General features: G+C 40.7%; 1 protein-coding gene across 3 annotated transcripts in view; it reads left to right on the forward strand.

Annotated features, from left to right (window-relative positions):
- Positions 1-26,296, forward strand: part of UST (uronyl 2-sulfotransferase) — a 182,022-nt gene that overhangs the window by 117,238 nt on the left and 38,488 nt on the right. For all 3 annotated transcript variants that reach the window (XM_066994179.1, XM_066994181.1, XM_066994180.1), the window contains exons 6-7: positions 8,605-8,702; positions 10,789-10,946. In XM_066994179.1, coding sequence (XP_066850280.1) covers positions 8,605-8,702; positions 10,789-10,946 — 256 coding nt within the window. The remainder of the gene's footprint in view (positions 1-8,604; positions 8,703-10,788; positions 10,947-26,296) is intronic.

Genomic DNA, 26,296 nt, shown 5'->3' on the forward strand with positions numbered 1-26,296 from the left:
ATCTGATTGTCTACAAATTAATAATATTTCTGATAAGAGAGGAGTTATGAAATAGAAAATTGGGATCTGCAAATGCATTTGGTGTCTGTCAAATACATGTTGGAGTTGTGGGCAGAGTTGTTCACCTCTGCTATGTTAATGCCAGCAAAAGTTTGTACATGAATGAATAATTTATGCCTGTGCTAAATGAACATGCAGAAGACAGTTAGCAGAAGACACTGTTTTGTTAGGTGCTGCTTCGCTCGTTGGGATGCCAGGAAGAAGAGCTGAATACACTGTAGGCAGAAAAGCCAGGCAAACTAGCTGAGTGAAAAAAGTGGGAGTTCAACTTGGCAGCATATTTGCTTATGTGGTCTGGGGGAAAAATGAAAAACACACATTTTGCCAGAAAAAAATGGAAAGTCAATTCAAAGAAAACACAGAATTATCCTAAAAAAAAAAAAAAAAAAAAAAAAAAAACATAGGCTAGCCTAGGCTAGCTTTGAAAAGTCAAGTTTTCTCATTTGAATAAAATTAAAAGGCTTAAGTGAACCAGTCTTTGTATGGTAACAGTTGAAAATATTTTTGTCTCTTTCTCCAGATTTTCATAATAGAATTTTCTCTTGAATAGTTGTGCTCTTATAATACAGGCTTTTTTAATTAAAGAAAAATTATCTCATGCTATGAAACAAAGTGAAGTTTCATTAAGTTGTGAGTATAAATATCTAGCCTACCAATGCAGTTTTTCATGAAAAGTGTCAAACTTTGTGTGTATTCCTTATTACGCTACCTGTCCAGATATTTAGTCATCCACAGTAGCCAAGGTTTCTGTGAGCTCTGCATCCCCTCTCTCAAATAAAGCGTTAGTCTGCTACCCTGGGCAGCGTGAGATAGAAATATTCACTAGTAAGTCTGCCCTGGTAAGCACGGGTAAAGGAGGCTTAGCAGAAGGCAGTGGGGAGTTATGGGACCAGCGGGGGGGGTGGTGGTACGCTTTGCCCACCCCAAAGAAGTGGGGAGGTGACCGTACCCCCAGGAGCCGAGCAGAATTATTAGCAAGCTGTGGGGACTCAGGACTGAGTGAAAGCTGCTGGGATGAGCGGCTGTACAGTCGCTGATATCCATGGCACCTCGACTAAAGCTGTTTCTGTCTGTGGGCACGGCAGTACTGCGCATCGCTTACAGCAGGCATTGCGTGCGGTTGGATGCCGTTTTGGGTACAGAGGTAAGTTCAGTTTTATCTAACCTTGCTAATTGGTGAAAGCTCATTCCCTGGAGATGAAACTGAAAGAGAAAACAATATTCCCAGGCTTGCCAAGATTTTATCACGTGTACCATGAGTACTTCTAAGGTTTGTTTTTTCAAGTCAACTCAGAGCACTTTCAGCCAGCCCCCTCCACCCTTTCTCAGGATGGCCGGTGGCCTTGCCCCTGCCTGGGGGAAGGAGAGCTGTCTGGCCTGTCTTCTCCTGACATCGGGTCCCTGGGCTGGAGGATCAGGAAGGGGAAGTGGTACAGTCATGCTCGTGGCAGCAAATGCCACGCTAAAGAACAGAACAGAAATACTAATTTTCCCTTAATTTTATTCATATTAAACATTGGAAAACATTTTTCAAGTTTCTCAAGTGCATTTTTCTTTAAAGAAAGATTTTTCAAAGCAGAGACCTTTATGTTCCCCACTTTACCTTTTTATGTTCCCCGCTTTATCTTCGCAACATGTTTTATGGTATACGTTGTTGACTTGCTTCAAGTGACTTGCCATCTTGGTGTGACTTGCTACCCAGATCGGTACTGCCAGAGAGGGAACTTGCTGTCAGAGGGGACAAGATGCCTGTGGAGCCTTTTGGCAGCCTGACGAGGCAGAAAGGCAGATGTGGAAAAGAGCTAATGTGCAGGCATTTGAACGTTGCCTCTGCTTGTGGGTATCTGTTGTTTCCCTAGAACAATTGTGTACGTGGCAACTTTACATAAGATTCCTCTCAAAAATAGCCCTGTGAATACTCCCGAAAACATAGGAGGGTCCAGTCCTCCAAGTTGTCCTCATTGTTTCCCATGGGCTCCCGGGGGACCTTGTGCAAGACGCAGGGTTGGCATCGGTGGTCCGTGCGTGCTGACAGTGTTACACCACCACCTCTTGGTCTCCACATTTCTGGTCTTGTGAGCGAAAGGCAGCCATCCAGAGGGGAGAGGTGGGTAGGTAAGCAGTCCCACCCATCAACACGAGTAGTTAACTAATGCTTTGCGGGCAGAAGTGGGGTTGTAGGAAGCGTTTGAAGAATTGGAAAAGATGGGAAGGGATTTTTCACTTTCTATTTCCTGGAAATGAAAAATCATTTGGAGAAAAAAAAAAATATGTATATATATATATTCAGTAAACCTTTTGTAAGAGCACATCGCTTTATTTTACAGGGTAATTTCTGTTTTGTACTAACCTTTACATCAGATAGCTGGAGGACAGCAGCTTGAATCAAAGGAGCTGGCTCTGCGGGGTGCTTTTGCTCTTCCAAGACACTGTTGCTAAGAGTCCCTGAAACTTTCTAAAGGATATTCCTTTGATCTCTTGTGTAGGCTGTTGTATTGTCTCCTTCACCAGCAGAGCACTGTGCCTTACAGCAGTGTGGGTGATGAGAGGGCTGACTTTTCCATTTTTTTCTTTTCTTCTCATCATTCTCTAGTTGCTTTTGCTGCTGCTTTTTATCAAATACTCGATTTAGCTTAAGGTGAAGAGCAACTTTTGGAAGAAATGATAATGAGGCTTTCCTGGGAATTTAGTAGATCAAGGTGGTGTGTTTTTGTTTTTTTTTTTAAACATATTTGAGCTGCTGACAAACATGTGGAAGAAGAGAAGTTGAACACCTGCAGAAATGTGAAGTGTCTGTGCAGCCCTTTAAGAGCTGTACAAAAGCTTTCAGAACTGTATCTCTTCAAAAACAGCCATGCAAAGTGAGAAAGAGTTGAAAGGAACATTTTTGGTGACTAAAACCAGCTTAAACCTTAGCTCAGCTTTCAACGTAGTGGTGGTCAGAGGTAAAGCAGTATTGCTGCTTGGCCTTGAAGCAGGAAAGGCGTGGTAGTGCCAGCTGCGAGAGGTCCCTGGGGAGCGAGGAGTTTCACAAGTGCCACAGAAGAAAATGCTCAAAGCGACTCTGGTCCTGGCAGCCGCTAGGTGCATGTGTGAGCACGGATGGGTGTCTGCGTGGCGGCAGCATTTGGACACAGCGGGCAGCCAGTGCTGGGGTGAAATGACCACACGCTGTGGTGACAGTTTCCTAGTCATTGCAATGACCACATTAACAAAATAACTAAAAATTAAAGAGTGTAGCTGAAGACATTTGGTGCGGCCTGCATCACCTGGGGAGGGATGTAGAAGACCGTAGAAGACCCCTGGTAGAAGACAGGATCACAGAGTGGCTGAGGTTGGATGGGGCCATCAGGTCCAACCCCCTGCCGGCAGGATCACCTAGCACACGCTGCACAGGATGGCATCCAGGTGGGTTTTGAATATCTCCAGAGCAGGAGACTCCACAGCCTCCCCAGGCAACCTATGCCAGTGCTCTGCCACCCTCCCAGTAAAGAAGTGCCCTCTCATATTCAGATGGAGAGACCAGGCAATGGAGGAAGAGGAAAGGCTTTCTGTTCCCTTTTTGAGCTGGTGGAGCCTACATGAGAGTGAAGGGGCAATCACAGCTGGTGCAGAGGTGCCGGCTGGGGACAGAAACCTGCATTTTGGTTAGCTAGATCAGCTCTGCCATCTCGTGGAGCTTCTCCCTGAAGTACCCGCGGCTCGCTCTGCAGTCTGCCGTTGGTGTTCAGATAGCTTTGACCAGCGTGCTGTAGTCTCTAGAGGACAGTCATCTGTTTGGGAAATCTCCCGTGCAGTTTGGCTCAATCCCCCCTGCCTGGCAGCAGTTCTCGGAGGGGCTCGATACCAGAACAGCACGGGCTGGGAAGCACTTGGCTTCAGCTGTGCTGGCAGCGCAGGTCTGGGAAGCGATGCCCATCGCCTGCACACCTCACAGCCATCTCCTGCCAAAGTTGTTAGGCTTGATGCTCCACTAAGCACCAAATTCCTCCAGAATCTGAATAAAGCAGGTCTCCTTGCTGCAGCGTGGCTCTAATTATCCAAATATTTGATTGCGATTGAATAAAAACCATGAATATTAACTGATGATGTAAAAATGTTTTTAACTGGGGTTAAAAATGTTTATGGCGTAGTTGATTTTATGTAAAAATACATAAATAGCTTGTGCTGCTAAATAACATTCAGTAAGACGTTACCTTTGTATTTGAAAACCTTAAGTCCAACTATATCTTGATTTTTCAGTTTCTCTGGAGCAAGGTATGTCTTTCCGCAGCCTTACAAAGTAGAAAACCATGCATTTCCTTCTTTCCTTTCATATTTGCACTTGCAAGGCAGTTTCTGAACTGTGTTGTTTACATTTTCTTCCCCATTGCTCTGTGGTACCCGCAGCTCCCTAGCCAGGGGTCAGAGGAAGAGGCAGATCATTTTATTTTTTTATTTCCATGTGGTTGTATTTAGTTTGTATGATGCAACGTTGTCCTAAGGATGTAATGGTCAGCTTGACCTCCTTACAAACACTGAGCAAGTATGTGAGAAAACATTTAAAAAGCCGTGAGAGGATTCTGGGGTCTCTCAGCAGAGAAGAAAAATTATTCTTGGCTGCCCATGGTGAGGACTAGACTGGGCCATTGACTGCCACGGAGTATTAAGAGCAGCCTTGTAAGCAGGAGAGGTCACCATAGACTGGGCTCACTCACTGGTTTTCCACATCAGGTTATTTCATTTCCTTTCATGGGTATATTTCTCCTTGAAAGGTATTTATTTAGTTCCCCGCTTCCTCTGTAGCCCTCATGACACACCTTCACTTCACATCTGCTGCCTTCTGACATGAAAAAGGGGCATGCACCGTGACACAGCTGTAAGCAGGGTCTCCTGGCTCTATCACAGAAGCCACAATATCCAACCAGGGCAGGACATGGAAAGACTGTCTTATTTTGCATGGTGATTGTGAGAAAAGGAAAGGCCATTTTTTGGCTTCCCACAGGTTAATGGATAATTAATGGAAAAATATTTGCAATGCGTCTGTGTATTTGAGTTATGAGTCTTTATTTTAAGTTGTTAATGGTATCAAAGATTGCTGTGCATCCATGGCAGAATCTGGTATTTCTATAACTTTTGACTGAGACACTGAGGATCAACGAATATAGAATGTTTTGAAGCTCAGGTTTTCTTTTAACTTAGGTGTTCCATCTTCTGGCCAAAAAAATGATTTTTTTTTCCACCAGTACTGTTAGGATTTTACACTTGGGGGGGAAAAAAAGTCTCAAATCTAAAACTGGGTCTTTTGGTGTATATTTTTATAATATTTGCAATGAATTAAAGACATTAACTTACATAAATTGTTTTATGTTTTACAGGAAGTGCTTTAAAGTTTGATCTTTTTATGACAGCACTAAAATTCCAGAAGAAATTTTGTATCCATAAATTTTTTTAGCACATGCAGGCTTCCTCTTATAGCATATGTGAACATGCTAGAGCAAATAAAACAGCTCTATTATTAACTTAAAAAAATTGATAGCACATCTTTGATACACCTCTGATAGATCAGTAGTCTGACTTGTTCGCAGATTAGTGTATTAGGGAACATCATTATTTTTATATGAAAGACAGTTTTACAAAAGGAAATAGACATTACTGTTACCAAAATGCCATTCCGGCCAGAATTGTAACAATAATAGAAAAACTCTTTTAAAAAGAAATCATTTGTTGTTACTGACAGCCCCAGGGCCACAGTGGGGAGGGGACCATTGCTGGTTCCCGGGCAGCCCTCTGCCTCCCTGCAGAGAGAAGCCCAGCAGGACACAAACAGTGTAGATCGCATCCAAGAGCTGAGGAATAAAGAAGGATCCCTCTTTCTTTATTGTGGAGAGGTCTGATCAAAGCAGGTTGTCCAAAGCCCCGTCCAATCTGGCCTTGAACACCTCCAGGGATGGGACATCCACAGCTTCTCTGGGCAGCCTGTGCCAGTGCCTCACCACCCTCCGAGTGAAGAATTTCTTCTTTATATCCAATCTAAATCCACCTTTTTCCAGCTGAAAACTGTTGCCACTTGACCTGTCACTACAGGCTGTGGTAAAAAGTCTTTCTCCATCTTTCTTATAAGCCTCCTTTATATATTGAAAGGTGGCCATAAGGTCTTTGAGAAAAAAAAAAAAAAGAGAAAAAAAAAACTATTGGGATCATAGGAAGAGCAAATTAGCAAATTACCCGTGCCACCCTACTGTGCCACCAGTAGATTTCTCAGTGATGTTCATAGCAGTGAGAGCAAAGGGTGTTTATTAGGTTAAGCTCAGAGCCTTGAATTTCAAAATTTATGTCTTGAACATAAATCTTGCGGTATGTATCTTCTCAGTATGCCTGAATACATTGTGGGGAGCAGGGGAAATGGGTTGTTTGTATCCCAATTCGCACTTTTTATGCTGTTTTCTTTGATAGTTCCTCACCATGTAATTTATTTTGCAGTTCAGTATCTCCTGACTCATTAATAAAACCTGATTTACAGAAGTGTAAGATGGGAGGAAGGGGAAAATACTTTAAACAGGCTGTTGGACCCAAATGTGAAACTAGTTAGGGCTTATGTTCTGTGAAGAGCTTTTCTGCACTGAGTTCTCAGACGCTGATGCTGCAGCCAGGGCCCTATACCCCACACGGCCCTAGGATTGCCCAAGGCACTTGTTGGTACAGTGGATGCTCTACACAGCTCCCACGCTGCTGAGCAACTCTGGCTCTTAGAGGGTGTGGTGCCCACAGAAATGTCCTCTGTCCCATCTCATTTACTTGATAAAGTATGGATGTTGTTTACCTAGACTTGAATAAAGCTTTTGACACTGCTTCCCACAGCATTCTTCTGGAGAAACTGGCTGATCATGGCTTGGACAGGTGTACACTTTGCTAGTTAAAAAGCTGGCTGTGTGGCTGGGCCCAAAGAGGGGTATTGGTCAATAGCCAGCTGAATATGAGCCGGCAGTGTGCTTAGGTGGCCAAGAAAGCCAACAGCATCCTGGCTTGTATCAGAAATAGCATGGCCAGCAGTACCAAGGAAGTGATTGTCCCTCTGTACTCTGCTCTGATGAGGCTGCACCTCGAGTACTGTGTTCGGTTTTGGGCCATCGAGGCCCTGGAGCCTGCCCAGAGCAGGGCTACAAAGCTGGTGAGGGTCCTGGCACACAAGTCCTGTGAGGAGCGGCTGAGGGAGCTGGGGGTGTTTGGTCTGGAGAAGAGGAGGCTCAGGGAGCCTTATGTAGAGACCTTATTGCTCTCTACAGGTACCTGAAAGGAAGCTGTGGGGAGCTGGGGGTCAGCCTCTTCTCACAGATAACCAGTGATAGGACTGGAGGGAATGGCCTCAAGTTGTGCCAGGGGAGGTTCAGGATGTATGTTAGGAAACATTTCTTCACTGCAGTGGTTGTGAGGCACTGGGACAGGCTGCCCAGGGAAGTGGTTGAGTCAGCATCCCTGGAGGTATTTAGAAGACGTGTAGATGTGGTGCTTAGGGACGTCGTTTAGTGGTAGACTTGGCAGTGCTAGGTTAACAGTTGGACTTGATGATCTTAGAGGTCTTTGCCAACCTGACTGAGTCTGTGATTCTATGGTTAGTCACTGGTTTCCTGTTCATGTGTACCAAGGCTATTGCATTATAAAAGCACGTGTTGAAGAACGATGGGAGAGGGCTTTTGCAAAGATATGATTCTTTCATCTTTGCTTATGTTGTCTTACCCTTTCTTTCCCTGGTAAGTCCCTTTGGAATCAGTGAGTCTGCCAGCAGAATAAGGGGTTATTAGGCTAGATAAGGGTGCTGTAATTCAATCCCACTTACAGGAGTGTTTGTTATTGAGCTGAGTAAAACTAGAAATGGGATGCAGTTCCTCAGGGTTCAGTAGCTATGCCTAGTCTTTTGAGAAATGAAAGATAGTGCCTAATTAGATGACTGATGAATCAGGAAAATGATAAATACTTTCTAATAAGTTCTTTTCTCAATGAGGGTTTACACAATAGGCTCAGTTCTGAACATCTCAGGAATGTAATCAATGGTGATGTATGTTTTTATATCAGGAGCAAGCTGTGTGAATTGCAAGTCACATTTGCTCACTGCAGTCATTGTATGAAGCAGAATAATATAAATAAATAAAATAATCATTGTCTAAATTTGATTTATTCTGGCCACTTCTTGTTTCCCCTCGGGTGTGTTCAGAAGAAAGAAAAGTCTGAAAATAATATCCCAGCTATTTTAAATATATAATTCATTGTGAAAGTCGATCCATATGTCACGCTTTGAATCATGCATTAATCTCAATATAAAAATTGTGGTTTTTGCAGAAAGACGTTGTAGAACAAAATAACTTTTTTTTTTTCTCCTGCAACTTTCTAATAAAATGTAGCAAGTATTAAAATGACTGGTAGATTCCTTCTAAGGTATTTGGTATAGCCTCAGCACAATTCTTTGACTCTGGGATGTCTGTGTAAAGTGTGAGATTAATAAAACAGTTTTTAATAGAGAAAGGAAAACACAGTATTCAACCTCATTTTCTTTTCTCTCACCTACAGGACATTAATGTATGTATCCTTGAAAACTACCCTGAATGTTCCAATCCCAGGTTATTTTATATCATCCCATATTTCTGTGGACAGCATCCAAGATGCAGGTAAATAAATATAAAAGGTATCTCAATTTGTTCAGCAGTAGCAATTGACAGCATTTTGTCAGAAACTGGTAATTTGAAACAACAGTTATTTCAAGTACAAGAGCAAAGTGTAAGTACAATGTAATTCTGTATGTGGCAACTGCATGCATATATTTCAGAATAAGAGGGGTAGGATTATTTTTTTTCTGAGTTGGCAGAGTGACCTTATGTGCTTGTTAACCATTTTACCTGCACTGTAATTTTTTAATACACATTTTAGTTTTGCTCAGATGCTTATACCAGGTCTGTATCTTAGGAACACCAGGTTTCTGTTTCTATGTAAGAAATAGTGATCATGCTTAAAATTATGTAAAGTGGAGCCTTCTACTACTGTAATTGAACTAGCTCATTTTTAATGTCTATTTTTGCCATTCTCATGTTGCTGTATTATTGATGTGTAATAGTAAACTTTCATGCAGTGTGTGAATCATTTTAAATACCTACTTGTTTTCAAATATTTTTATATTTTGGGTCACAGCACATTCTTAAGTAGGCTTGTTCAACTTCGAGGTATTATATTTATTTATTATTACCACTTCTCTATAATGGAATAGCTGTGAATATTTTCAAAAATTTCTTTACAAAAGCCATACTTTAGCTGTAATAACAAGTGAAAATATGTTCATACTTTTGTCTCTGTTTCTAAGTATCTTTGCTGTAAAATTCTTCATTTCTTGGCATAAAGGAAGATAGTATTGAGAAAGCAGATTCATGTCTTCGTTAAACATTTTTTTCTTCATGTATTTTGGCTTCATTTGCAAATGCTTATGGTCGCATATTTGACTTGTATGTATGAGTAATCCCATCACCAAGAGTGACATGCATACTTTCACAATATATATCTATGAGGTTCCTGACCATTAAAATACTGGTTTTTAGCTTATTCTAGATCCGTCTTCTATCATGCTCTGGCTAGAAGTCTGAGAAGCAGCATGTCTTTAAACTGAAGTTTTCAAGATGAATTTCAGCATTACAGCCGCTTCGGCTGAGTGTGAGGAGTCAGAATGTGAGACCTGCTGTCTCCAAGATGTCATGGCCTCGCTGGGAAAACTTAATGCTGTCTCCAGCAGAAGAGCAGGGAAAGATTTTGAGAGATCCTAAATCCAGATGGGAATTGGCTAGGATAGACCACCTATCTTCACGATGTTGCACAACTGAATTACAGTATGGTTGTCTGTTCAGACCCGTGGCAAGAGAAAAACACATATGCTTTTGGCCATGTGGTGGGTATATGTCCAGCCACGTTTAGCACCACATACAGGTTTTCTGTTGCAGGAACAGGTATGTGCTTGTCATATGACATAGCCTGTTGGTATGATGGAGATGCGGTAGTGTCCTGCTAGTTTCTGTCAGTGAGGGAAAAGATAGAATAACCCCCCAAATGATCTTCAAAGCCAATATCTGTCAGAGAAAACAAATGTGAATCCAGTATCAGATCTGCAGGGTGGTCATGGGGTACTGGCAGAGAAAGGGAAGCTCCTGGAGACTTTGGCAGACTTTGTCCTTAAACCAAGGACAAGGCAGGAAACAGGCCAGTTGCCCCCTCCGTGGTATTCACTGGATAACAAAAGGCAGTGGTTGCATGCAGCATTTCTCCTGGTGTTGTTCAGAGTTATTCCCAGAGTCATCCCCCCAGAGCCATTCATCACCCAGGAAAATAATTGCTCCAGCAAGATGGGCTGTGCTTCTGAGCAGAAATGTGTGAATTCACAAGTGTGAGCTTTTAGACATCTCTGTGGAAGTTATCTATGGAACTGGGTACTTCCATACAGTTCTTAACCTCATTTTAATGTGATCATGTTTTTACATGTCAAATCAAGTCTAGATGTTGTGTGGAAAATCTCAGTAAGGCACGCAAGTTTTTTGTTTTGTTTTGTTTTTTAATCTTCTGTTGGAGGAACGGCATTCAGCACTGAATATTTTTCCCCCTGCAGTTGTCTTCTTGGCTTGAATTTCTGAAGTAAATGCATATTTAAACAGTCATTCTTTTTTTTTTTTTTCTTTTCCTTTTTAATTCCATTCCTCTCCCTTGATTAATTTCATACAGGGAACCTGGTGAATGGGCCCTTGAAAGAGCAAAGCTGAACGTTAATGAAAATTTTCTGCTTGTGGGTATTCTGGAGGAGTTGGAGGATGTGCTGCTTTTATTAGAAAGATTCTTACCTCATTATTTCAAGGATGTGCTTAGCATCTACAAAAACCCAGGTAACTGTTTCCATTATACAGCTATTTTCACAGAAACTTTGGCAAAACTTAAATGACTACTGAAAGGTAGAGTATTTATGTCTTATTTAGTCAATGAAGAGATTTATCTTCCTTTTAGGGAGCAGATTTGATTGATGGGGAAAGGTATTTATTCTGCTTTTATTCTTAACATCATTGTGTGGTTTTTATTCCCAGGCAAGCAGTTGGTGCTCCAGTAATCTTGCCACATGCTGGAATCCTTCCCAATTATCACTAGAGTGACTTTTTCTTCTTTTAATTCTGGTATAGTGAGCTCTCAAATAATGTTGCCAATTCTCAGAATGTTGTCAGCAATATCTACCTAAGAAGATCTGGAAGAAATTGGCTGGGGAGCTGGACCATGGGGATTCTTAAGTACCAAGTTATTTGTTTTCCCTTAATCTTGACTGAGAGTTGCTAAGATTTTAATCAATTATGTTGGAATAATGGTTCACTTAAACAGAGATTAAGTGAGTACAAATGAAAATACAAATTTACAGCATGCTGAATAGAAAGCATGGTCAGAAAAAAAGACTTAGGTGGCCTTCAGTAGATAAATGAAAACAGATCTTAATCTACCTCTTAATTTGCACCGTGGCATCAACCTGAAAGGTTTCTTTCATTGTGTTCAGTCCATCCCTCCCAATGCTTATTTTTGTTAACTTCTTTAGAAGATGGTTTTGTGTCCTATGCTTAAATTGAGAAATAAGATATTCCTGTTTTTGCAGAACTGATCTACTGCTTACATTTGACTGGGATATTAACACGGTATGAACTAAGGAGGGGTAAAACTTCCCTTCTTTCCTGGTGACTCAGTTGCATTCATGTCAATTAGAAATGCCTACAGCCACTGAAAAGTGTGTTTTGTACCAATTTATATATATCAAAAACACATTAATCAAATGTTGAATTTTGTTTGTAGTGCACAAAGCTTATCACTGGCTTTTGATTGAGAGCAGCTATAACAGTAATCAGTCACCTTGGAAAAATTATGGGTTTCAGTGGGTGACTGTCTCCCAGTCCCTATTTCTAGGACAGATCTTTGGAAGTTTTGTATTAAGCCATGATACAGATATTACAGGGAAAGAGTGGCGTTCTCTTTTCTTTGTAAATTAAAAAAATAAAAAGACATACATTTTTAGCATGTTGAAGTGTTCTTAAAGGTTTGCACAGTTCTGTCTCCAAGGTTTTTCCATAGGGATGCTAGACCGGAAGGAGGTTGGGGATCACTAGAAGGACACTCTCTGCAATCAGCAGATTTTTCTGTGGGAATCTGTAGGGTTTCCTCAGCTGTTCTATAGAACATAGATTTTCACTTCTTTTCCAATGTGGGAAGCTAACAAACAGCACATAGGATCTTGATTTTTCATCAGAGTGCCCTTGAAATCATCAGAAGTGAAATAAAAAATCTCCCAGAATCAGTAAGTGCTGGATAATCTTTCTCGTCTCTGTGTATATTCCATTATATATGGGAGATTTGATCCCACATTTTGGGGTAGTGATTTCCTCTTCTCTGGGATTTCATGCATAAGACCTGTCTTGTCATTTCTTTGCTTCAATATTCCCTATGTGGATTAAAGTTTGTTTTATTCTTTCCGTTCACTGATTAACAAGGAGTAATAGAAAGGAAACTGTTTCCCTTTGTTAACCCTTCTCTACTCTTTTCATACATGCAAGGGTGTGTTGTTTTTTGTTGGTTTTTTTTGAGTCACAAAAGACTTAACAAAATCAGTCAGAAAGAAAAAGAAACCAAGTGCTTTGTAAGAAATCCTACATAGTTCTTTTCAGTGCACCTTAGACCTGATCTGCAACACCCTCTGCTGTTGCATCATGAAGTGCTGGGAGGAAGAGGTGCTATTCTCCTGCCCAGCTGTGTGGTACCCCACAGAGCAGCAGATACTTCAGGCCAAACACGACCTTTTGTTGTGACTAACATTTGCAGGTAATTCTGTAAAATGTATAGTTCTGTGTGCTAACCTGCTGCTCCACCTGAGATACTGTTATGGCAGTCTGTCTTCTCTTCATATAAAAAAGGTAAAGCTTTGCCAGAACTTACTTTTTATCAATTTAACATATTCAGATGAGAAAAATACAGTGGAAGGACCTGTATGGGAAAGTGATTCTCTCCTAGTCTAATGAATCTCTGCACCAGAACTCACTGCAATAGGCAGTTCTGGATTAGAAAATTGCATTTATAGAGCTGTTTAGCAGCGGAAATTGGTTGAAGGAAGGCAGTCTCCATCCTTTAGTGGATTACTTGGATTAGAAAGTAAAGTAACAACTTGGTGGCTGCTCTCCCACCAACATTGCAAACTAAACAAAATTAAGAGCACCTGCCTCCCACTGTAGGTAGTAAACTACTGGTTGTATTCATGTCCATACCTGCACTTCTTGATCTGCTGGAGGCTGCTTTGGGCATCTTGAAAAGCATTTAAGATACAGCTGTGGGAGTTCTGGGTTAAACCCCTTCTTCCTTCTCATTACAGGTGCTCTGGGTGGGCACCAGCTCACTACAGCTCCCATCCGAGCAAACTTGTTCTTATCAGGAACCTTCAGTGTAGCACAAATCAGTAAATATGGAAACTTTTTTTTCCTCATCTCTGCTTTTTTAACTATGAAAGTCTTATTCAAGTGTTTTTATCTCCTCTTTGTCTGCAGTAGGATTTGTCATCTGAGACAGTTTTTAATAACTTTTAATGAGAGACTCTTGCTCAGTGTTCTCCTAGCAAGAAAACAAAGCCTGAAGCCTTTTTACCATCAAAAAATACTTCGCTGTTATTGTTCTGAAGCAGAAGATCAGTAAATCTGTGGCTCTGTTGATCAGATAGGAGGACATTTACATCAGAGAGAACTAACTGAAGTGCGGCTGTCTGTCTATGTATAGTGACAGAGATGTGTCTTACATAAGCTGACAGGAGGAGACTGAAGGAAGGTAAACTTTTAAAGAAATTTCAGTGTCAGAGAACACTAGGAGAATAATTGTTCTCACTGCATTAATAACAATGCTTCCTTGAGCTAATCCATATGCCAAATATTTTGACTTGTGTATTTTATAACAATGTGCAACAAAATGTGACAGCTCTTTGTTGTACTAAAGCTTTCATTGGAACTATTAATCTTGTAGCTTTCTTTACAGCTATAGGCTTCCTGTTTCGTTTTTCTGTTGTTGGTTTTTTCTTCCTTTTTCTACTCTCTCCTTGAAATTAAGTATCATGTTAATATCAATATCAAATCAAGCATTGCAAAGGGACTCCTCTTTTTTAAGTGCCTGTCTTGTCCAAAGTAAGAAACAGAATCACAGAATGGCCGAGGTGGGAAGGAGCCCCTGAAGATCATCCAGTCCAACCCCCTGCCAAGCAGGATCACCTAGAGCACACTTCCTACCTTGACAGCCACAACTGCTTTTGACAAGCGATCAAAAGTAGGGAGAGGATAGTGCAAAATATACACAGATAGAATTTAAAAAAAAAAAAAAAAAAAAAAAGTATTACTTTGTTTATTGGATTTCTGTTCTGTGCTAAGCAGTAGAAGTTGCTCACTGTTCTGTCTTTCCCTTTTTTTTTTTCCCATCATTGGAGTAGATAGGGTCCAATTGCAGAGCCTTGGATTAGTTTTACTGCAGAATTTGAAAGTATGCCTTTGCAATGTGAAAGGCCCAAAATAGTTACAGAATAACTTCACATGCAAAATCTCTCCTCACTCTCAGGAGCACAACTGAAGGAAAAAAATTGGTCAGTCCTGTTCATTTTTGCTGGTTATAGCTCATTTCCATGGTCTGGCTGGTAGCCAGAAAGCAGAGAATGCTTACACAGTTTATTTTTAAATGGGCATGGGTGGGTTTTGTATCTTTGGTGTTTTAAAGGGGCAGAAAATACACACAATGCACAGCAGAGCATGGAGGGTTTTTTGCCATTTCAACTTCTCTGACATGGGGTAAAAGTTAACAGCATCTAATGTAAAAGAATAGGCAATAAAAAGTTTTTTATCACCTCAGAAATAAGCCTTATCCTCTCACCTTTCTGTAGGAGTTCAGAAATTCTCTTTGGCACTAGAAGCCCTATAAAAACACTTCTTCCTGATATCAGAACTTTGTTTCTTGAACGTTACGCTTTGCTACAAAGGACATACAGATCTTACTGGAAAGCAAAAAGGCCAGCTTAGACTTTTCAGACAGATTTTTTTATTGACTGTAATGAAACTACTCATACTGTCAGCTGGAACAAAATATGTTGTTCAGGTAAAGTGTAAAATGATTTTTTTTGAAAATGTAATTCTTAAAGACAATCACATTTGCAGAGAATGTTTTTAAGTGTAGTAGTAATACTGTCCTAGGTAATATAAATATGCTGGTTTTTAAAATCCTTTGGTATTCATGAGTGCTGGTGATAGAGGGTTTTTTTGTTTTCTCTTTGTTTGTTCGTTTTGTTTTGTTTTATGAACTTTTCATTCTTTCTAAACTCAGTAAGGAGGGCGCTGCTGCCGTTTGTCTTTATTGCAAGGCTGAGATCCTGTGACACAGATAATAAACCCTTCTTTGGTAGAGTTAGGAAAAAGGTGAGATAAACTTCACTGAAGGTGTGACATGCCTTCAGATGGTTCTTGTGCTGGAAGTGGACAAGAACATTTCTTCCACTCTTTGTCAAAATAAAACTCTTTGCAAGTGGAGAAGGCTGAAAGAGGCTTTTCTTTCCTTATCCCCCATTCATGACAGTGCTCCCCCAGAAGAGAAAGACATTTCTGATACCTTTAGTACTAAGTTCCTCAGGCAGGCTTTCTGCCATCCTGTTCTTAGAGTGCTCCAGCACCCAAGACACGGATGCTCTGTATTTGGAAATGTTCAGGAACTGATTATCGTTGCTGTGATATGGAGAAATGAAAGGGAGGGCAGGAAGGATCCCTCTGTGTTTTCCATCCAATAAATGAGAGGAAAGCCTTTGCAGATGTGACCTCTAAGAACAAAAACACTGAGTAGGAAAGGTTGAAAGAAGTCTGATGGAAAGAGGCAGTGATTTTTGTGCAGTGTTAAACAGTGATTGTCTTGTACTCTGCCTTTGTTCAATACAAAATTAAAATTAATTAAAAAAAGTTAGGTCAGGTGATCTGTAGCTTCTAATATTCTACCTACTTCTCAAGAGCCATACTTTCTGGAGAGGGCAGAGCTAGCACTGATAGGTGGAAAGAGGATACATTGGCCCATCTCTTGTGCACAAATACACCTCTCTCTCTCCTACAAGCGTCTTTACTCTTGATGTGAGAAGAAGAGCAGCTTGGATGAGATTAAATCTAAATTCTCAGATTTTTTGCATCACTTCTTTGCATCTCTAACTTTCTTAAAACAGAATATGGGAAAACTTGGAATACGTTCAAATACACAAAAACTTTGGAGACTCCAAATATGCTGTCTATTCTTTTGCCTCACACTCTAAAACAGCTTTGTGCTTTCCCTAAATAATACTGTGAAAAGGAATCACTACATATGAAAGTTTTCTACAGAAGAGGAAAATCATAAACTGTGCATGGTGGTAGTACATGAAGTTGGACATGGGAAGTAACCAGCTGTATAATGTTTTGATGGCATGTTTCCATCCATTATGTGGAGCAAAATAATTGTATGTGTGACTTAAAAAGTTTTGTCCAGAAGGTGGTGTAATCTCCCTGCTTTTTCCGGACTTTCAGGGAAGTTGAACACTGTGCCAGTGGTAACAGCACATGTGAAGTTACATTCGGCCTGGGTGGCGTTTTCTTCTTTATCACCCAACATCCTGTTCTGAAAAAGAAAATAAAAGCAGGAATGTGGACGAGCCATTCATTTCTTCTCCCTCTGATGTCTGAACTTTCAAAATTATCTAGAAGAATGCTTTAAAATAATCTGTATGCTAAAACAGGCAGTTTATGCTCTAGGAAAAGTGTTTAATTTTGTTGTTGTTTATTGTATTGTAAAACAAATTCCCTGTTCTTTGTGTGCAAGAAAGATGGGGAGGGGAAGCCACAGCACATGTCCCAGGGGGATATTTGTTCCCCTTTTTGTCGATAGCATCTAGGACAGTTTACACAAAAAATCTGCTCTTTGGTTTGTTCTATAGAGCTGAGGACAGTGTAAAAGCTGTAGATATATTATTTAGCTCTTCAGCCATGGAAATAAGGTTTAGAGAGCAGGGACAAAACCAGACTGCCTGATCTGGGGTGCCTTGAATTTAGTGGCTGCACCAATCAGTGATAAGCACAATCAGTGGAAATATTCTTCCTTTTTCCAATTCCATAAAAGGAAAATATGTTGTTTTCTGACTTTCAGAGGATTCAAATCCCATTGTGAATAAACCAAGCTGTTTTAAGAGAAGGAACTCTTGGAAGCATTTGAGTACTTCTAGACTTTCTCATGACTCTATTTTTCAAGAGAGCCTCTAGATCTTTTGAAGATTCATCTCAGAAACTAAACTTCTCAGTGGCAAGTTCTGCAGGAACAGTTGGCATGTCATAACAGCTGCAGTTTTTCATTCTGCTCAGGAAGGTGAAGCCAGCCCAGAGTATGTGTGTAATACATGGGAGACATAACTGTGGCACCAAAAGATTTATCCAAGATAGTTTAAATCTCATTGTTAAAATACCAGCAACACTGAAGTTGTGGCAATAGAGTTTGCCAAGGCTTTCCAAGCCCACAGGGAGCTTGTATGCATCCAGGATCAAGCCTGCTGTACGTACTGTTCCCTGCTAACATGTACTTATTAGATTGGAGTTAGTCCATATGTGCATGGTAATGCAGCAGAACAGTTGTTTATAAATGGTCCAAAATGAATGGTGCCTTTTGAGCCGAAAAGTGAGGTAGCTAAGAGCTTGACATGGTTACGGCTCGCATCCAGGGTAAATCTGCTCCCTGAGCTTAGGGTGTAGGAAAGTGCAATTTATGGGTCCATCTGCCAAAATTATTGCTGTGGTTCTTTGTCCTGAAGTGAAGATGTAATGGAAGGTGAAGCCCCTGTTTCCTTGGGTCATCCTTTGAAAAAAGCTAGATCAGATGTTTCTCTTCTACTAAAGCTTCTAAACACATGAGCTCATTAGCTGTGACAACTTACAAGGTATTGCAGAGATAGGCTAAGTATGACAGAATTACTCAGTCTTTCCTTTCTTTGTGCTATAATACATGCTGGCTGGATTAATATTGCTGGCTTGGGCACTAAGCTCAGTTCTAGTAGAAAAGGATTTCTGTAAGAGAATGAATCCGGTTTCTTGGCATGCTTGTCATAATTGTTCTCTCTGGAAACTCTTTTGTTTCTTTGGCGTGGTGTTCCCTTGATGCACAGCTCTCGCTGGGTGCTGGTTTCACCTGTTCTTTGTGAACCTTTGCAGAGACCAAGCCCATACATCTCTGGCTGGTGTTCAGAACTGCAGGCTGTGCTCTGCAACAGGCTGCCCTTTTCTTATTTCTCTCTGCCACCTTTTTCTGGTTATCAGTTGGCAAAATCTTTGCCTGAAGCCATTTTATTGTTTCTCATGCTCTTGCCTGTACCTCTCCACCATGAACAGTTTCCCCTCTCTAAACTTTCTGTGTAACACACCTGTATCTGTAGGTCTATGAAGGCCAAGACTACCTGCAGTTTCGCCTTTGTCTTGTAGTGCAATTCCAAAAGACTTTAGTCTTCAGATCCTGCATTTCGTCCCCCATCTTCATGATGCATGCATTCTTTCAATTTCCTTTCATCAGATCTATTGATGGGCTGTCCAGTTTTGGACTAAACCCACAGATGTAATTTCATACTTTCTTGGAGTAAAAACAAAATGTATTTGTGGTCTAAATCCCAAGGGGTGTCAGCCAAACCCTTGCATCCCACATGTCAAGAATTCATGTGTATTCTCTTGTGTGAGCTCATTTTGAAGCATTGATGCTGGTATCTTTCAAGAAACTATAATGTTTATCTAATGAGTGTATCAGTCACTAAAGATGTTACGGATTTGTAACAGTGCTTCTGCTATTCATCTGAGGTTGATTCCCTGATGCATCTTTTCAATGTTTCCTGTTCCTAGCATAATAAAATGAAAAATCCATGGGCAAGCAGCATTGTTAAAGCTCTGGGACACAGGGCAAGCTGCATGCAGGTGCAGCATTAATATCTTATAAATAATCCAGGGTCACTGATGACAGAATGCCACAAACTTTTTAATGGCAGACAATTCAAGCTTGCATTGACAGTTCATTCCTTCTTGAATAACTTACCGAATAAAATCATAATGCTATTTTAATCACTAACTACCAGCTAAACCTCTGTTACTGTGTATGCTTTTAAAATAGCATTTGAATAAAAATTATAGTAGTAACACTATGCAAATTGCTTCTTCGGCAACTTTGACCTCTCTTTAGGCAGCATAAGGCATAGTGGACAAGGTGGATGGCTGCTAAATTCCAATTAATAGGCATGCTTCTGGTCTCAACTACAGCTCCAGTACATTTGCACAGGTCTTCATTTCACCTGCATGGAAACAACAGAATTGCACAAGGTGGCTGAGGCTGGAATATGAAGAACTTCTGTTACTAATAGGTGCATAACAACTCAAAATCTGGCATGATTATGACTCTGTGCCACATTACATTTGCAGGGTTAGTGTTTTGGTAGAAATATCTTTTACTGAAGCAACAATATGGAGCAGATCAGAGCTGACTATTCACTTTACTTTCAGGAACATAATCATATTTTCCATGTTGAAAGAAGCGGTTGTATTTTAACCTCAGACTAATCATAAGTTGTGCCTATTATAGCAGCAATAGAATAGGTTACATGTTAAACTGATTATTCTTATCCTGGAGACACATTGCAAAAGCAACGTGAGTACCATCAGAAAGTATCTTTGATGGTTCTGAAATGTTTTGAAAAGTATTAAAGGTAAGGTAACTGTATAACTAAACAGATTTTACCTGTAATTTTTATACAGTAAAGATGAGTAGCCATTCCTAAGGAATTACTTGGACATAATCACAGCAATTGCATAATCATAGCAATTTAAAATCAAGTTTTTACAGTGATTAAAATTAGTTGCTATAATAACTAAAATGCTGTAATAACAAAAATAAGGAAAACATGAAAGACCATAAATTCTAACAAGTTGAATATGAAATTATAGCAAGTCATTTTCTTGCATGCAGCTTGCTAAAGGCATTAAAGCTAATACCAGAAGTTATTTTCAACCTGAACTGACTGGTCTGCCAGAGAGCTGGGAGGAGCGAGACAGTGGGTAGCTGGGAGAGGTGCCAGGCAGGCAGGCACTCTCAAGGAGCAGAAAGCCATCATAGAAAAGGTCACTGTACGTACCTTGCCTACAGGTAAAACACGAAGGCTCCATGTTGGGCCTATTCTTAGTACTGACAAGTATGAGGAGGCATCACAGACTGAAGGGTCAGTAGAAAGGAGTTTTATTAAAAATCAGTAATATTAAGGGGCAAGTGCCTGGTGATCCTCAAACTGTGAGTTGTTACCCCTTCCTCACCTACAAGTGCCAAACAGCCTGGGGTCTGTGAGTCCCTGGATGATGGTGGTTCTTTTCTTGAGACTGAAGCATCCCAAGAGTGTACCTGTAAATAGATAAGTTACTCCCAGAGTGGGAATCCTCTGGTCATCCAAAGACCTCTAAGTCACCTTAAGACTACTGTGATTACTCTTACCAAAAAAAAAAAAAAAAAAGTAAGTATTAGTAAATAAATTTCAGTGAAGTGTAAGGGTTGGCGTTTGGTTACAAAGTTAAAAGAATTAAAAATAAGGAAATGTATTAGCAGTGTAGCTCTCAGTTGCTACACGAGAATCCTTTTGGTATGTCTCCCACCATCACTCCTGAGGGGATAATCTGCTCGCTTGAGCAGAACTTCACACCATTCCTGTGCTCCTTCTTCAGAGCCCCTTTGCTGAAGACTGAGATCCCCTTTACCTGCCCTGGGGTAGGAGGCTGTTGTAATGCTGCTGAGCTGACCCCTTGCTCTTCCAAGAGCAAGTCTTCCTTGGAGTTTATGCTCCCCACTTCTTTTCCCAGTTGGAATTTTTCAGCCTTTTTGACCTGTCCCTCTTGAAATCTTGCTTTCCCAGAAGCAAGAGAAGAGGTTTTTACTAAATATGGCTAGGAAGATTCCTTTTTTCGTCTTTTACTTTGTTCTTGGAGTCGAATCACACATTTACAAATGTAGTAGCAACGAGCATGTTCCCCTCCACTGCTCTCTGGCTCATCTTCCCTCTCTCAACCCTTTCTTCTGCATTGCAATCCTATTGTATTCCTTAATTAGTGTGTTATTTCCAGTTGGGCTGCTTTTTCTATCCCCAACATTTGCACAACGGTTACTGCACTTTAAAAATGTCATATTATGAGTTGTACATATCTTTTTGGACTAACTCTGAGTAACTTTTCAGTTATTTGCAGATGCCATCTATAATACAGGTAACAGATTTGGTGCTAGGGCATTTTTTTTTCTCCTCAGTTATCTTTCCTCCTTGGCAGGGTCAAGATGCTGCTGTTGTAGCCACTACTCACAAAGGATGTTTCTGAAACTGTAATTGCCAACTCTGCTGTGTGTCCTATCAATCCGCAGCTACACTGGAAGAATAGAAGGTAGTTAACACGACTCCAAGTTTTTAAAGGACTGAAATGGTATCTAGACAGCTGCAGATGTAAGAATCCCATTTAGGTACTTCTAGAAATTATAAGAAAGAATTAAATTAATAGACATTTGAGAAAATTCAATGTGGCTTTTGTAGAGCCTCAAAAATCAACTAGTTCCTTGAAGGAGTCAGCAAGTGCATGGATATAAGATGGCGCACATTTGATTTTCAGCAGAATCTGTTCAAAAGCTCTTAAGGAAAGTAAGTTGTCCAGGTGTGAGGAAAAAAAAATGTTCTCCTGAAAGATAGAATTGGTTAAAGCGGTAGGCATTAATTATCTGGTAGTCTCCCCTTACTTTAAACAAGCAGTGAAGTCCTGCAGAGGCTGCTCAAGTCTGGGATAAATTTTCTCTTAAAAAGATGACAATGGGGTTAGAGTGCTCACTGCCAATTTGAAATCACCAGGAAGCAGCAAGAACAACACTGAAGTGTTGTAGTGCTTGTAACAAAGAAAGCAATGTATTAAAATTCAGCTTATGTGTAGTTCAGGAGGTCTGTCCTCAGCACTCAGGACTGCAGTCCGCTCATCTGCTAGGTCCTGTTTTGTGTCCAAGTCATTAGGACAGTGCACAGATTGTCAGATAGGTGAGTGTTTTTTTTTTCTGCATAGAGAAGCAGTCTCCTACAGATCGCCTTAGTCACTGGACAGCAGCATTTCTACGGCAAAGAAGTTTTTATTGGAAGATAGGTCAAGCCATGGCTCAGTTTTTCTGGGTAGCAGAAAATGATGACATAGGACGGAAAGGCTAAATCCTGGCTAAATCATAGGAGCAGCTGAAGGGAAGGCATTCACATCCGAGGTGCTGTCCTAGCTGCAGACCAGAGAGCTCATGCAGCTGTAGTCCTGATCTACCTTTAATTGCAGATATGTCAGGAGCGTCAGTACGTACCTGCTCTTGCTCTGATTTATCAGTTCTCTTTCAAGTCCATGTTCAGGGAAGGCAGAAGACGGTGAGGACGACAGTGAAGCCAAACAAAGGCAGTTTTTCTGTAGAAACACTGGGCCTCTTTTGCCAGCTAGATTTACCAGAGGAAGCAAGAAACTGTTGAGATGGGCTCTGGTTTTCTAGCAGTGAGCAGCAGCTGTTTTGGTAGCAGTAGCAGCAGCTCATATAACAAATGTTTCATGATGAATGCAAACAAAAGCCAGCCCTGAAATTCCAGCTCCACTATATACATATAAAATATAAAACCAGTTCAAAATAACATAAGCACTCAACTTAAGGGATTTTTCCCCCCTCTAAATAAATTCCATATGAGCATTAGTGTTTGGTCTGCTCGGTTCTCCAGGGCTCACCCAGAAAACATTTTTATCATACAAGTTGAGGGCAAAAAGTAAGCATAAAAACAGACCAAGAAGAAAATATTTTTAAAAGAAGTGCACGTGCAAAGAGGTGTGTGGTTTGGGGGAAGGCTTTCAGAATACCAAACATGCTTACCCAAATGAAATTACTGCTGATGTTTGTGAGTTGGCTGAATTCACTTGCCTCCAAAGTAGGTCTCGGAGGAATTCTTTGTGCACCTCCACGCAATTCGGTTTCTGAAGATGACTTGCGGTTTTAAAGGCATCTTCGTGTCAGAAGAGTGTTATGCCCTCTAGCATGAATGTCTTTCCAGACAGCTAGTGGGAGGATTTCTGAGGAATGCAAGTTGCTGATGAGTGCATACTCAGGGGAAATGAGGGTATTGAAGAGAAGGAAAAAAAAAATAATAATTGGAGACTCAGGAGAAATAGAAGAGCTATCCAGGGGGCAGTGCCTTAAATAGGCATCTTCCTGCAGTTGCTCAGTTAAAACAAGTAAATGCAAGCATTTATCCATCCCTCCCTGCTTTGCTGATTGTTGAAAGCCTGCAACAGCATCCGTTGTCTGTGACACAGTGCTCCCACTTTGTTCTCAGGACCTGAAATATTCTCTCTTCACAATCAATTTACTTTCCCCATGGCTTTCTGTGATTCCTCTGTTCTGGCTTCCCTGTAACTATTGGATTACTCAGCTCTTTGTATCCACCATAAAAAGAAACCTTTATTTCCTGTGCTATGCCAGGTCAATGAAAAAACAATGTATCCCGATTCCACATCTTTTGTGGTATGGGTCCATGTGAAAGTGTTGAATAGGTAATTGCAGTGGTCTGTTCTCTTCCATAGCTTTTCTCCCAGTTGAGTTTCGGAAGGTACGTGAATCTGCTGTGTGATCGTGTGATGTATCGTGCTCTAAGTATATGTGTACCTGTAAATCGTAACACGTATTGCACCGTTGGTGTTACAGAGCATGAAAATGCAGGGCTTAGAGCAAAGTCTGTATGCTTGTCCCAGTCTCATCTGCTCCTGCTGTTTGACTGTTTTGCTTCACTTACAGTCAGCTACATTATTTGATTTCTTGCTTTTCATGGAAAGGAAGGGAGAAGAGGAGAGGGATAACAAGCACCGTTGGACCTAGGAAAAAGGAAGGGAGGGAGGATTTTTCTTTGTTCCTAGCCAGGAAGAAATGATAGGTTATTCGGAACACTAGTGCAACATTAGGAAAATGTCTCTGAAGTGGGATTGATTTAAAAAAAAAAAAAAAAAAAGAAGAAAAAAAGCAGTTCCTTACTAGGATTCTCAGTGGCCTTCTCCCTAGGTGTTAGGAGCTAGAGTTCAATTTTCACAAGAGCAATGGTAAAACTTCTTTTCAATCACTTACTTAACTATTTGTCTTCTACTTTCTGTTTATTTCTTTCTCTTTTATTGCACCCTTTAATTTTGCATCCTGCTTCTCATTGCTTTTTATTTCTGATCTTTTTTTTCCTCCCTCTCTCCCTCTCCTCACAACTTCTTTATCCTCCTCGCAGTCATACATCAGAGAGTTTTTCAATACGTAACAGGTAGTTTCAGCTGATGTCAGAAACTCTTGAGGTATATTGGAAATAAGGTTACTGCTGTCACTCGAATAAAGGGCATGACCCCTTACTAAATTGGTAGCTGTTGTAGGATTTGTGTGGTCACACACAGGCCCTCGTGCTTTGCAGGACTGTGCTCCCATTGCTTTCAGGGCATTGGGGAGTTTCAAGGTTTACTGCTTGGGCAGGAGCATGCACTTTTTCTGCCATGTGGAATGAGAGTGGAGGATTAATGAATGGCTGCTATATAGTATAAATCTCCTAAAAGCTAGTGGAAATTGGACATGACAATAGTGAGAACATAGCCAAAGCAAATTAATGTAATATGTTGAATGAAAATGTTCACCGAAAACTGTTTTAACCTTAATACTACTAAATATTATTTCAATGAAAATATTTTGAGGGGCTTTGTTTTCTTATTTGTATTTTTCAAGTTCTCTTCCACTCTCCACTGTCACTGAACATGCTGCGCCACTTTCACAGTAGCCATGACTGATCTTCGGAGGGTCTTCAGACCCTTACCAAACCTGGTTCACTTCACTGGGTATTGACTTTATGTAATGTCAGGTACTTTATGACGAGAAACTGAACTCTGCGTGGTCAGTGAACAGAAATGAACAGCTACTTTTCTCTTCAGGAGGTTGTTTGATGCCTTGAGTTTCTGACTGGAGTCCAGAAGTAGGAATATTTCTCTCTTGTGCTGTACACTTGTATAAAGTTGGGTGCAGATGGATGCTGTGAAGGAGCTTGCATTTGGTGTTGTTTGTAGGAGCAAAGAAGAGGTATGCTTATAAAAACAGAGGTTATGCCATGCCTTACTAGTATTCTCCTTGCCTATCCAATAGACAAATATGTGTATGTGACCGCTATTTGAGCTGCTCTGGGGAGGCGGGGGGAAATGTCTGGGTGTTTGGTTTTTGTTGGTTGGTTGGTTGGTTTGGTTTGGTTTTCATAGCATCTTTTGTAATATTTTTTGCCGTGGTGTTTTCAGGAGCAAAGTATATGGCCTGGTTCCCTGTACAGCAAAGAAATGCAGTAGAAGCCCAGGACTTCTTTGCCAAGAGCAAAGGAGATAGATGAAAAGAAAGATCTACTGCAGTAAAATCTTGGGAACCCCCTGTGTGGAGACAAAAGCAGCTGCTAGAAGAATGCTTAGAGAGAATGAACTGCAGAAGGCAGGAAATCTGAGGAAGGAGTTTGTATAGTAAAACTGAAGAGATCTTGAAGAGGGTGAAGTGTGGCAGGACCAACTGGGGCATGATTAAATAAACTTGCTCGGATGTTTGACACTGGGGTAATTTTGCCAGCTGCCTGCTCCATGTTCTCTCCATGTGTGGTTTTTTTTGTATGCGACCACGTGTGAGGCGTCTCTGGTCTTGCCCTGTCCATAGCTCATGTTTCACTGCTTGAAAAGACCTCGATCATTTTTTCTGCACTGAATCCTAGTTCATAGTGACTATTGTTTGTCCAGTTTCACCATAAAGGCATCAGGTAATAGTGATTTACATGTCTTCGTTAGGGTTATTGTTTCAAGATTTGTGGATCTTTCAGGTGTTTTTTGTTTGTTTGTTTGTTTGTTTTTCTCTCCAAATTCTTAGCTTAAGCATTCCCATTCTGATTTTAGCCCAGTCAGATGTAGTGGTAAGTTCTGAGTGCCTGTGGTGCCAGTTAAATACCAGTAGAGATAGGGTATAAACTGGGAATCCTGAATGCCAAAGAGCGCTTTGAAGAGGTCGTGGGCTTTCCTATTTTGGGGTACTCAGTTTAGTCCATGATTCTCTATGCTAAACCAGCTGCTTTTCTTTACTGACAGATTACTCTTGT

The sequence above is a fragment of the Anser cygnoides genome, chromosome 3 (assembly GCF_040182565.1).
Source record: "Anser cygnoides isolate HZ-2024a breed goose chromosome 3, Taihu_goose_T2T_genome, whole genome shotgun sequence".
Classification (NCBI taxonomy): domain Eukaryota; kingdom Metazoa; phylum Chordata; class Aves; order Anseriformes; family Anatidae; genus Anser; species Anser cygnoides.